This window comes from Elephantulus edwardii, unplaced genomic scaffold (genome assembly GCF_000299155.1).
Source record: "Elephantulus edwardii isolate Elephantulus edwardi_28Jun2011 unplaced genomic scaffold, EleEdw1.0 scaffold00048, whole genome shotgun sequence".
Taxonomy (NCBI): Eukaryota; Metazoa; Chordata; class Mammalia; order Macroscelidea; family Macroscelididae; genus Elephantulus; species Elephantulus edwardii.
Window position 1 is genome coordinate 272,611 of NW_006399798.1, and position 13,229 is coordinate 285,839.

Genomic DNA, 13,229 nt, shown 5'->3' on the forward strand with positions numbered 1-13,229 from the left:
GTTCCTCGGGGTGAAGTCTCTCAGGGGATGGAGGGAGGTCTCTTGGGATGGAGAGATCTCTCGGGATAGAAGAAGGTCTCTCTGGGTGGAGAATGTCTGTGTGACCCTGACCTTCCCCTTGGGCTAACTTCTGGGCAGACCCACAGGACAGGAAGCCACGCAGATCTGGGTACTCACCAGGTGCCCACGTCCCCTCTGCTGTCCGTAGTGTAATCTGCCATGCAGCTGAGCAGCGTGGAGTAAATCTGAGGGACGTTCTCTTTACACAGGGACTGGTCAGGGATACTGTCCGAGCTCACCCCAACTGTCTGGCAGATTCTGAAATTGAAAACCTGCAGCTACAGTGGTGTGATTCCACCACGCCCGCCAGTCTGTCCCTAAGTGGGACTCACCAGGACGGGGCAGATCAGCGCCCTTTCCACACAGCGAGTATGAGCAGCCCCTGATCACCTCTATGTTCTGAAGCAGAAGGAAGGTCCCTTCGGCAGTCACATGACCTCGGCGTGGACGGAGTGTGTGGGACTCCTTACACCCTGGCCACAGGGCCCGGCCTGTCTGTGACACAGACTCCTCACCTCCCTGTGTTGCTAACAATCCCAAGAGGAGCAACCCCGGGTCTGACTCTGCGTTAAAGAAGTCACGCGGTTGCAGCTGTGAGCGCCCGTGAGCTGTGGCTAGAGAAGCTCCGAGTCTGGACCAGAAGCCACAGCGCTCAACTCTCAGAAGCCATGGCTTTCTGACTAGCAGCGAGACTGCAGCCAGGCCTCTGGGGAGTCAGTCTAGAAGGAGACTTACCTGGCGATGGCCATCAAGCCGTCCCTCCTGGCCTCAGCAAAGCTCGTGTCCTTGGGAGAAATGTGGGTGACAGCTCTCAGACCTTCCAGCACCTGGATGAGGAAATGAGTGTCAGCACCTCAGCTGACCAGCCCATGAACATGCAGGACTGCATGCCACCCAGCTGGGCCCACAGCACTGAAAGGAAGGCTGTCCCTCAGTCTTTATCAGCCAGGTCCCCCAGCCCACACCACAGGCAGCATGGGCACACCCACCAGACTAAGCACAAGGGGGAAAGGGTGCTGGCTCTCGATAACATGAAGGCTGACAGGCATTTCCACTTCAAAGTCAGGTGTCCAGCAAACCTAGTGAGGATTTCGGGCCCCACAGGAGGAGCAGAGACCAGCACTATCACCACTCTGGTCCTGTGTGGCCAAGAAGACACAGGGGAGCTCTGCTGACCAGAAGCCCTGTAGCACATTTGTTACTAGACACAGTGGGGCGTCAGCTCTGTCACTGGTCATGTGGGGGCATCATTTTCGTCTCTGTACATGTCACTGCACATATATGGAGTGTCAGCTCCATCTCTGGACACATCTCTGGCACATGGGGGTGTCAGCACTGAAAGCTGAGTGCTGAAGTTAAGGCGAGACGCCAATGCATATGATGTTGTTTCTGGCCACCACCTCTAGCTAGCCGAAGACATCCAATCCTGAGCGGTGCCAGAGCATCTATTCTCCTGAGACCTCATGCAGGCTGAGTGGACCCACATGCTTCCTAGCCCTGTGTCCAATGTGTCGCCACAGGTCTAGGTGATGTGGCATCACGGGAGGCTGGTCCAGGTGCATGCCCTGCTGAAAGCCCTAAGCTCAATGACACCTCACCTGCTGCAGCCTTCCCTTCAGGAGGAAGCTAGGAAGGGCCCCCAGGGCCAGTGCAAAGCCACAGCGTGTCATCTCCTCAGGGCTCCCGAGCTCGGCCAGGTACCGCTGTATCAGCTCATCTGTGAGACCAAATCGAGTGTGGGGATAATGGCTGCCATGGTGCACACACACGCCAACCCCCCACAAGGGAGCAGACGCAGGGCACACAGGGAGGAGGGACCACGGAGCTCCCTCAGCAAGGGAGCAGATGCCTGATGCCCAGGAGAGCCAGCTGACACTGTGTTCAGGTGTCCAGTGCCACAGGAGCCCTGTCAGCCAGACAGCAGGATTCCTTTCTTTAGAAATTACGCCCAAGAGAGTTAAAAGAATAAATGGTGGATGGGTCACAGTTTCCCTTGGTTTCACTAAGCAGATCACGTGTGGTAAGGACGCCCTAGCACGCTGTGAGCTGCTGAGAGCAGAACAGGAGGGAAGAGGTCCAGCAGAGACAGAGCTGCACGCGTGGCCTTAGCAGGGGTAGAGGTATCAGTAGATGGATAAATGTGACAAACGAGGCGAATAAATGGTCCTTCATTTGGTTTTTCAAGGTGTGATTAGTTTGGGGGATTTCGAGGACTCGGGAGAGGCAGGAAGAGTTGGTCAAGGGGAGGGCTGTGCTGTGACAACATGACCCATTCACATAAATGACGTGAAAGAGGCTGCTTATGCAAGATTATGCAGTGACAACATTTTCATATACTTTAAAGCTAATTATGATACATATTCTACCACAAAACATTCAGAGAGAGAGAGAGAGTGTGTGTCTGAGAAATCTCTAATACAAAAATGATCCTCATGGGCACGGTCTGGTATTACATGAAGGATCCCAAATGATCGCAAATCAGATAAACTGCAGCTTATATACTTGGTCAAGAAAATCCAACTGCTGCAATGGTGCATGATGAGAGCAACAGCTACACAGAATACTAACTGAAAAAAACATATTGATACATGAAGAACACTCATAAAAAAATGCTATCCAAGTACAAACACTTTGAGCATTCTGCCATAAAAATCAGTAAAATAATCTTTATGAACAAAAACTCAAGAGCAAGAAGGACGTAGCTGGACAGTATTGAGCAGAGAGCACGAAAAATAGGAGGCGTCACGATCAGGAAAACACAATCGAAGGAGCAAGAACAGACGCCGAGGGAACAAAACACATTCTTTTCTCCCCAAAATGGGGAGAAAAATGACTAATGTACAAAGACATCACCACTGTATATGTTGTTGGTTCAACCATTTCCCTAATAAAGAAATCCCTTGGGGAAAAAGGACTGGTTCTACATTCTAGCAAAGCCACCCTGTGCTCCAGACCTAAGGGTGGCCACAGGCAGTCCCCCAAGGGGCCACAAGGGCGGCTCCAGGCCTTTGGGGGATGCCTCGCCTGCTGGCAGTCCTTTCCCACACACTTCCGGAAGCTGTCATCTGTCCTTTAGACTTGCTACAAGGTCCTGTTCTCCAGGAAAGCACCCCAGTGACCACAGCTCCTAAAGGAAGTGGCATGGTCTGTCCTGTGGAAGCTGGTGGTCCAGGGAAGGGCTGGGGCAGAGAGCACATACATGCACAGAAAACAGTCTTTACTGCTGCTGGGCCAGTACTCAGGGTGGACAGCTCCAGAAACAAGCCACACAGGCTGTCCCTGGGAAGGAGCCCTTTGGGGGTGGAGGGAAGGATCCCAGGGTCATCTAGAACATTCCCCACTCCCCTCTCACTCACCCACTGCAGCAGGGTTCTTCTCTCCTGGCTCTGCAGGGTAGTACTCTGTGCAGAGGGCAGCCAGTGCCGCAACAGCAGCTTCCTGAAGGACAGACCAGATTGTGAGTGCACGATGCTTCAGGAAGGAAATCCCTCGGGGTGTCACAGATGCTGGGCATGAGTGTGGGCACAGGGATGAGATGACACTGAACATCTTGCCCCAGGCACGCGCCTCCAGTGGTTCTGCTGTCTGAAGCAGGGGCCACTGCACCCCTGTGCATGGGCAGGGGAGCATCAGAGAGGCACTTCTGGGGACAGTGCCCAGGGCAGCTTTTGTCACTTCCCACCACGGTCATGAGCTGAGACTCTAGCCATACCCACGCATATATCCGTCATGCTGACGCACGCAGGCAGAGACCCTGAGTGCATGCAGACCTCTGAAAAGCACAGTCCAACGGGGTCACGCCCAGTGCTGCCTCACCTTGATCTGCTGCCTGGACTGACTGGACATGAGGTGGAGGCTCCGCAGAGTATCATCAACCAACCACTGCCAGCCATCTGCCAAGGACACAAGGAAAGCCCCGCCTGAGGGCACGCCGAAGGCAGACCCTCAGATCTCAGCGAGCGGCAACTCTGAGACAGTATCTCAGAACCCTAAGCAGACCCTCTCCAGCTGCACATGAGTCTGAAGGGTCCTTGAGGAAAGGGAGACAGACTTCCTGTACCACGTGAAGGACAAGCATGCCAGAAATGGAGTCATTTGAAAAAACACACTGTGGAACATTTGTTCTTGTATCACATCTGCAAGCTCCCAGTGAGCTTTCCTTCTCCAAGCTCCACCCACTGCAACCCAAGGAAAACCAGACATCCAGTTCACTCAGTTAACACATGCTGGCAAACACCAAGTCTGTTCTGGGATGAAAAGTCTCATGATTTCTGAAAACACAGAGCTGCGGGCGGTCAGTCCTAGAAAAGGCCGAGGGGGGTGCCCCCAAGCCAGGCCCCTGAGGAATCCTGAGGAACATGGAAAGGGGCTCCAGACCAGAGTTCTGGAAGCATCTGGATCCCAGCAGCTCCAAAGAGGACCATGGAGCATGGTCTGATGGGCTGATCTCAGTGACAGTCATTCAGGAAGTGGCTACACTACCTATGACCATGGTCAGTGGGGATGTGAGCTGGGCTGTGTGGGGCAGTGAGGGGTAGTGAGAGGCAGTGTGAGGCAGTGTGGGGCAGTATGGGGCAGTGAGGGACAGTGAGGGGTAGTGAGGGGCAGATCTATACAGTGCTGGGCACTCAGAAAAGTCAGACCCCATGAAAACATTCTTTAGGGAGGGTTTTTTTAAAGGTGGTTTTGGTTTACTTTAAATAAAAAAAAAATTCCAGTCATTCACTTTTGCTCTTTTCTCTCTGCCCACCCCTCCCCCCAGTTTACTTTTCTCTTTGACAAAAAAAAAACCCAAACCACCTTTCATTGTTATACTATCCTCTCCCTCCTCCAGTCCACTCGACTATGCAGCTTTCATTCTGCACTCTTGTCATGACAATAATACCTAATCATATATTCCCCCTAAACAGTTCTCTCCCTCATCTGTTTCAATGTGGTATATATTATTTATCCCCTTAGTTTCCCCCCAACTCTGATGTCACTCCAGTTTTACAACAGTGGCACTATGCAATATTTGTCCTTTTGTGACTGAGATAGTTCACTCAGCATAAAGTCCTCCATAGTCACCCATTTTGAATAATATTTCATTAGTTGCTTGTTTTTCAATGCAGCATAATATTCCATTGTGTGAATACACCACAGCCTCTCTGGCCATTCATTTGCTAATGGCCACTTGGGTTGTTTCCAACTCTTTGCTATCATAAACAAAGCTGCAATAAACATGGATGTACATGTATCTGCTTGGATGTCAGTTATGGTTTCTTTGGGGTATATTCCCAGTAGTGGAACTGCTGGGTCAAATGGTATTTCTATTTACAACTTTTTGAGAAAGCACCATACTGCCTTCCACAGTGGTTGCACCATTTTACACTTCCACCAACAGTTAATAAAGGTTCCAGTTTCTCGACAACCTCACCAGCATTTGTTATTTGCTGCTTTGTTAAATGTTGCTGTTCTTACTGGGGTGAGATGATATCTCATAGTTGTTTTGATTTCCATCTCTCTTAGAGGTAGGGATTTTGAACAGTTCTTCATGTGTCTGTTAGCCATCTGAATGCCTCCTTTGGTGAAGTGTCTGTTCATATCCTGTGTCCATTTTGCAACTGGGATGTTTAACTTGTTGTGGTGCTCAAGTATTTCATAAATTCTAGATGTAATTCCCCTATCAGACATGGAATGGAAAAAGGCCCCTGAATAAGCAAAGTACTCCTTAAAATTAGAAACAAGATAGGAGGCATCTCATTCCCTGATTTCAAATCCTACTATGCTGCCATTGTGGTCAAGACAGTGTGGTACTGGTCCAATGACAGACACATAGATCAATGGAATAGAATTAAGAATCCAGAAATCAGCCTGTCTACCTATGGTCAGCGGATTTTTGACAAGGAGATAAAATCAGGTAAGTGGGGAAAAGATAGCCTTTTTAACAAATGGTGTTGGCAAAATTGGAAAACTATGTAAAAACTCAAACAAGATCCACACCTCACTCCATACACAAAAACTCAAAAGTGGATCAAGGACCTAGGACTAAAACCAAGGATTATAAACTTCATGAGATAAAAGCTTGGAAGAACTCTAGAAGCCTTAATCCACAACATAAACAGTCTTCTAAGCATTCTGAAAAAACATAAAACCAGGAGAGGATAAAATAGATGTATGGACCTTCTAGGAATACAATCCCTTTGCACATCCAAAAACTTCTACACCAGGGTAAAACGGGAAGACACAGACTGGGAAAAAATATTTGGTAAGAGGGTTTTAAGATAACAATTTCAATACAAAGTATTCTACCACAATTAAACTTTAAACTACAATTTATCATCTACCCTACAGATACATTTTTACTGCTAATTTGAGGTCAGCTAGACAAAAAAAAAAAACCCCAAAAACAACAAAGCCCAAAAAACAAACCCATTACCACGAGTTATTAAAGAAATACACACTTACTAATGATGGGGTCCCCTTTAAAAGGCACTCTGGACAGTGCCAGGCTCTCCACCAGACTGCATACTGGGGGGGGGGGGGGAACACAGTTACTTTCCAAAGCTTCCCACCTTCCAAGGCAGAACCAGGAGCTGAGCCCAGTGACAAGCCGAGTGTCAAGCCCAGCAACATCCCCATCACCTCCCAGGGCCTGCACTCACCAAGACATCTTCCACTGTCCCCTCCCAAGACATCTCTCCCAGGATTCCCAGGACACCCCCTGATGCCTCCCGGCATCCCCTCCCAGAATGCCCGATACCTCCCAGCACCTCCTGCTAAGACATCTCCTAGTACCCCCTCCCAGGTGCCCAGGACGGCTCACAGTGCCTCCCTCCAGCCACTCCCAATGCCTCCCAGCACCCCCTCTAGGGGCCCCTCTCGGGATGTCTCCCAGCTGCATCACAGCACCCCCTCCTAGGGCACCCTCAGAAGGAAAGCAGCAGCGGGCAGGCGGGTGGGGCAGTTGCTTCTGATTAATGTACTGCTCCAGGTACACACATAGCACCATCTCTAGAGAAAACTAGTGGACTTATACTAAAAAAGCACATTCCCAGGAAGCTTTATGGATCACAAGTTGAAGCAATACCTTCAGCCTCCTCTCCCACCTCCTTGACAGTTGAACAAAGGGTTTCAATCCCATAATTGCCAGGCTCCTCTTCCAGACCTACCTGCTTGTCTCATGAGTTCTCCACCAAGACCCCTAAAAACAATGCAAACATTCAGATTAGGCGGTCTCATCTCTAAAACAAGAAAAACAGCCACCTGGCGCGGCAAGTGCAGCTTTCAGATCTGTAAAGCTTACCTGTATAACTGATGATCGTAAAGCTAAAAAGAAACCATTGGCAGTTAGTGCATCTTGACTTTACAAACACCACAAAATGCAGACTCTAAGGTGAGAGCAGGCAGTCTGGAAGGACAAGTGTGACCAACACAGGGGTGATGGCCACATGCTCTCAGGCACTAGCAGCCCGGGGTCGGGTTGGCCGAAGAGCACATGCCCTTACACGGCAGTAACAATAAGGAACAAGGGCGGGAAGGATCGCATGGCCCCAGGCAGAGCTAACAGGGACCTGCCTTCAGCAGAGGGGCCCAGGCCAACCTCAGTCCTGGACACTGTGGTCATGTTCCCTTCAGAGGCACTTCACACCATCACCACCAGGCAGAGCAGGGTAAGTTCAGGCACTCCCACAGCAGACCACGAAGAGTGCCAGGGCTAAGTTCAGATGTGGGGCTGGCTCAGCGAGGAGTACCACTGGTTTGGCCAGGAACGGTACAACATTATGGTGATGAAACAGTGTGGTGGAATGGTCCGCTGGGTCAACGGGTGGTGTGGGGGGATGGGATGATAGATGATGGGATGGCGTGGTGTGGCGGATGGGACGTACAGGGGGTGGGAGCTGTGGTGGGTGTACGTGACAGGACAATGTGGTGGGGTGACATGGCGAGGGACAGGATAGTGCAGAAGGTGATAGGGTGGTGTGATGAGACGGCACCATGAGTGATGGCAGCATGATGGGATGCTATGCTGAGAGGACATAGAAGGTCAAGGTGGTAAGACTGAGGGGTAGGATGAGGTGGTGAGAAGAAATGACAGGATAGGAGAAGGGAGTGTAAAATGGGATAATGGGATGATGGTGGTGGTGGGACAATGATTGACGGTAATGTCATGCAACAGGAGGTGATATGTCAAGATGCAATCACCTCCCATGATGTGACCTGATGTTACTAACCCATCAAAGGGGATGTGGTCTGCCTCCAGTTTCTAAGGGAGCTTCTGGCTGAAATCCTACATTCTTAGCCTGACCAGAGGATCTTGAGATGTAAGCTAGAAGCCTCTGGCCTATTCCCTAGCCTGTAGATTTGGGATTCATGACCTCTACGTACCCATGAGCCAGCAGAAGTCTCCAGTCTACCAAACGACCTACAGATTTAGGATTTGCCAATCTCCACAACTGTGTGAGTCATTTCCTTGAAATCATTGTCTGTATTTATCTTTCTGTCTCGCTGGTTTTGCTCCTCCAGAACCATCCTGGACATTTGGCACTAAGAATGGTGCCATCCCCATCAACAAACGAATGGATAGAGAAGCTGTGGTATGTTCACACAATGGAATACTACGCTGCATTGAAAAACAAGGAACTCATACAATATTATTAAAAATGGAGGACATTCTGCTGAGTGAAGTATCTCAGTCACAAAAGGACAAATACTGCATGGTGCCACTGTTGTAGAACGGAACATCAGGGTTGGGGTAAGACTGAGAAAAACTGGATAAATTATGTATACTGCATTGAAACAGATGAGGGAGAGAACAATTTAAAAGAGATATACGATAGGGTATTATGGTTATCACAAGAGTCCAGAATTAAGGGGGAAGAGAGGGAAAGACTGGGGGCCGGGGGCGGGGGGATTGTATGCCAATGAAAGAATTTTACTTTTCAAAGAGCAAACTGAGGGGGAGGGGCGGGCAGGGAGAAAAGTGCAATAATGAATGAATGGAAATCCGAAGTCTCTGTAAATGTTCATTAAAATTAATAAAAATTTTTTTAAAAAGAAAATAAAGTCTTCATAATCAGAACAATAAATAATGATAAATGGGGGGGGGGGAATGGTGCCATCAAGTTGGAACTACCTCATAGCTGACCCTCCAGCAGGTTTTCGAGGCTCTAAATCACAGAGGAGACTGCCTATATTTCTCTCATGGAGCCACTGGTGGATTTGAACCACCAGAGAGGGTGTCGCTGCCTCTGGGTTAGGATTAGCCAACGGGGAGCACAGCTCCCTAGAGACAACACTCTCAGAGCTCCCCCAAGAACTGTTTTAGAAGAACAAATCATAAGGATGAGTTTTCTGATTTGGTTCGCAAGTCTAGCGAAATTTAAAGTTACTAACGACTATTCATATACATGATATATATGGATTCTGAGGCTCCGTCTAACATACTTTGGACATGTTGTGAGGAGAGACCAGTCCTTGGAGAGGGACATCATGCTTGGGAGGGTGGAGGGACAGCGCAGGAGGGGAAGACCCTCTATGAGATGGATTGATTCAGTGACTGGGGTAATCGGGATGCAAGTGTCAGAGATAGTACGATTGGCACAGGACAAAGCAGAGTTTAGGGCTGTTGTACACAGGGTCGCTATGAGTCGCAAGCGACTCGACAGCACATAACAACAACAACGACTATTCAGGGAGCTCTGGTGGCCTAGTAGCAAGGTGAGCTGCAATCCTGAAGGCCCACAGTTTGAGGCCACCAGCTGCTCCACTGGAGGACGATGGACAATTTCCTCCCTTGAGATTTACTGCTTCTGAAAACCAGCCAGAGGGTGAGCTATGGGTCAGTTCCGACTCGACAGTACACAATAAAGAAAACTATTTCTAGTACGAGAGACAGCACTTTCAATTAATGATTCAACGTGGCCCTAATCAAATTTGTGATCATAATCAAATACTTGTGAGACACCAGGTACTGGAGTCAGTGAATTTGATCTCTGCAAACCTTTCTGCCAAGCTGGTTACTGTACTGATGCCAGCAGCTCGTGCGTACGTTTTCAGGACAAAGGGGTGGAGGATGAGTTCAGCGTTTCAAAGTCGCGGCCCAGGCCCCACATACAAGGCCTGAAATCTGCTACTTGTGCTCTTAATGAGAGCAAGACTGCTGACAAGCAAACACGGAATGGCTGGGTTGCAACGCTGGCTGGGGCCAGAACACACCAACCTGCTGGTGAATCTGCTTCAGCCCCTCCAGGGCCGTTCTGTCCAGGTAGTCTGTTATGGACCTGTAACAGACAACACGAGTGCACAAAGAACTTGACTCTCACGTCCACATTTTGATCAGACCAAGGGCTCTGTCCACCCTGTGGCTACATTTTCCCACTTCTGACTGCAGAATGGGGGCTCAAGGGTGGGACCGGGAGCAGACGTGGACACTGCAGTCTCTAGTCACAGGCCATTCTCAGTGCCAGAACCACACGTCTTGCAGGAACAGGACTTCATCAGAAGAGACCCAAGAGTCTCTCTTTCAACAAGTTGGGTCAATGTAGCTGCTGCAACCACGGGCCCACACGTGATGACGACTGGGAAGCAGTGTGGGGCTGCAGAGCCTTTCACTCTGTGTGAGCTGAAACTGACCAGACACAACCTCACAACAACGGGCCCTTAGCAGACACAGGCTGTTTAAGGATCTGCTTCCATGCTGCGCACTAGCTGGCTTTTTACTCTCTTGATAGTATCCTTCACTGTACAAAGTTTTACACTTTTATAAATCCAATTTCTCTGCTTTGTCCTTTCTGGTGTCTTATCTGAGAAGCTGAATGATGAGGTTTACCCTACACTTTCTTCTCAATGTTTGATAGTTTCCACTCTCGTATTTAGGTCGTTTGTGCATTTTGTTTTCATAGAGGATGTGAGGAAGGAATACCTTCATTCCAGGTGTCCCAGCACCATTTGGTGAAAAGAATACCATTTCCTCAATAAATGGTCTTGGCACACTGGCCAAAAGAAACCAACTGACCATACAGTGAGATGTAAGTTCATTTCTGGATGTCAATCCTACTCCCCTGATCTGTTTGTTTACCAGTACACTTTGTACTAAGTTTTGAAATTGTTACGTGTGAGTCCCGCATCTCTCTTTCTTCTAAAGACTGGCTTTCCTATTCGGATTCTCTTGTGAGTCCTCAGGAACTTTAGAATTAAACCTGAAAAGGCAATTGAGGTTTTCATGCTTCTTTTAGGAACTCCAATGGTTCTATAGATCAATGAAGGGTAATGTTATTTTAACAAAAAGATGTCCCAATTCAAGAACACCCAACGTCCCTCCATTTATTTCATTTGTCTCAGCAATACTTTGTAGTTTTTTTTTATCTCAAACATTGAACCTCCTTATTCAAATTTATTCCCAAGTTTGTCATTCTTTTTGACATAATTCTGTGTAAGATTATGTAATCCTAAGTGGTTTTTTTCCCACATGGTTCACTGTTAAGTGTACTGAAACAGAAATGATCCCAGTGTGTTGTGTGTCCTGCACCCTTGGAGAGCGGGTGTTGGTTCCTGTCTCTGCTATGAGAGCATTACTGTAGCAGAGACTCTTGTGGGAACACTCTGAAACATCTGGGCCCTTGTACCATCACTTACAAGTAAACAGAGTGTGTACACTGCTCCATCCTCTCTCCTAAGTGTCTGGGCTTTGGTGACAGGGGACCAACCCCGCAAAGCCACTGCTGCCAGGATGGCTTCAACTTAAGAGAAGCAAGTACAAGATGGGCCTGGGAGCCTGCAGCTCAGCAGCAGATGCACGGAAGGCCGAGCTGCATCCTGACCACACAGAGGGTCCCCTCCACAGGACGCTCACCAAGGGAAAGCCGTGACTCATCCACCATCAAAGGAAACCTGGGACTTAAAGCCTTTACAACACTGGCAGGAGTAAACAAAAATTAACTGGGATTAGCGGTTCCCACATGAGGTAATGCTCTTCCACTGGGAAGTCAGGGAGGGGCAGAACAGCCCTGCTCACAGATCCCTCACCTGCCGCCCTGAGCTGCCAGTCTGTGCAAGGCACAGGTGACCGCCCCACAGGCTAGAATCGCCCCATGGCGAGTGTGCAGGTCCGGACTCCGAGTCAAGGACAGCAGTTGTGGAAAAACTGCAAAAGAGAGGAGAGCGAGGTACAGTGAGCAGCGCAGGGCAGATGCCCACAGTGTGCAGTCGGAGCTGAAGAGAGGCGTCCCTCACCGGCTACCATCCGAGGTCTGACAAAACACTCCCCCCCTCCATGGGACACCATCTAAGGTCAGATAAAACAGCCTCCACACATTGTTGGAGGTCTGAGAGAACACACCTCCCAAGGGACACTATCTTTGGCCCCAGGGTATTATCCCAGCAGCTGATTGGATACCGATACACACATCAAGGGGCTGAGGAAAAGCACCCACCACAGACCTCCTCCAAGGCCTGGGAAAATCTGACCCCCACACAACGCCATGCGAGGAAAGCATTGCCTATGGCACCTGCCATCTCAAGTCTAGTAAAACACGCCAAGTGGGGCACACCAAGCTGGCCGGGTATCTAGAGACTGTGGTCCAGCCTGTGGACAGTGAGCATGCCAGGCACAGCTGCCTGGATGGCTGCCAGACACCAGAGAGCTGCCACAGTGCTTGGGTCGCCGACGCAGGGGAGGAGACAGAGAAGGAAGGACCCTTCTGCCCCATGTCCTGCACTCTATGCCGGGGCCAGTACAACACTGTCCAGTGGGCTAGTGTGAAAACCCACCCCGACTCTGCAAGGAAAGGCGCTTTCAGAGACTGCCTATGCCAGGGCCACACATCACAGGCGTGGACAGAGGGACAGAGGGTCGCTCACAACTGAGTAGTAACAATGAGAGGCAGGAGTCCTCACAAACTACGGCTAAAACAACAGTGATGTCAAATACATGAAAAAGGAAGCATCTGTACAAAGGAAAGACCCAAAGAGGGAAGAAGCAACAATTCTGCACTCTGGAGGGCAGTCTGCTGTTTCCTCAAAAAGCTGAACATGGAATACTTACTTCTGCTAGGAATAGACCCCAAAGAAAACAGAACTAAGACACAAATAGAAATCTTGTTAGTCAAATTTGTGTCTTCTAGGTTGCAACACCCCCATGATACATCTTCAAGGATATGAACATGTACGGCCAAGCACAATCAATAAGA

General features: G+C 49.3%; 1 protein-coding gene across 1 annotated transcript in view; it reads right to left on the reverse strand.

The window, feature by feature from the left end:
* Positions 1 to 13,229, reverse strand: part of TBCD (tubulin folding cofactor D) — a 129,306-nt gene that overhangs the window by 13,412 nt on the left and 102,665 nt on the right. The window contains exons 20-29 of the mRNA XM_006886302.1: positions 12,067 to 12,184; positions 10,262 to 10,322; positions 7,346 to 7,368; positions 7,212 to 7,243; positions 6,508 to 6,570; positions 3,877 to 3,953; positions 3,417 to 3,498; positions 1,659 to 1,777; positions 796 to 887; positions 178 to 318 (exon numbers count right to left, since the gene is read on the reverse strand). Of these exons, the coding sequence (XP_006886364.1) occupies positions 178 to 318; positions 796 to 887; positions 1,659 to 1,777; positions 3,417 to 3,498; positions 3,877 to 3,953; positions 6,508 to 6,570; positions 7,212 to 7,243; positions 7,346 to 7,368; positions 10,262 to 10,322; positions 12,067 to 12,184 (808 nt within the window). The remainder of the gene's footprint in view (positions 1 to 177; positions 319 to 795; positions 888 to 1,658; positions 1,778 to 3,416; positions 3,499 to 3,876; positions 3,954 to 6,507; positions 6,571 to 7,211; positions 7,244 to 7,345; positions 7,369 to 10,261; positions 10,323 to 12,066; positions 12,185 to 13,229) is intronic.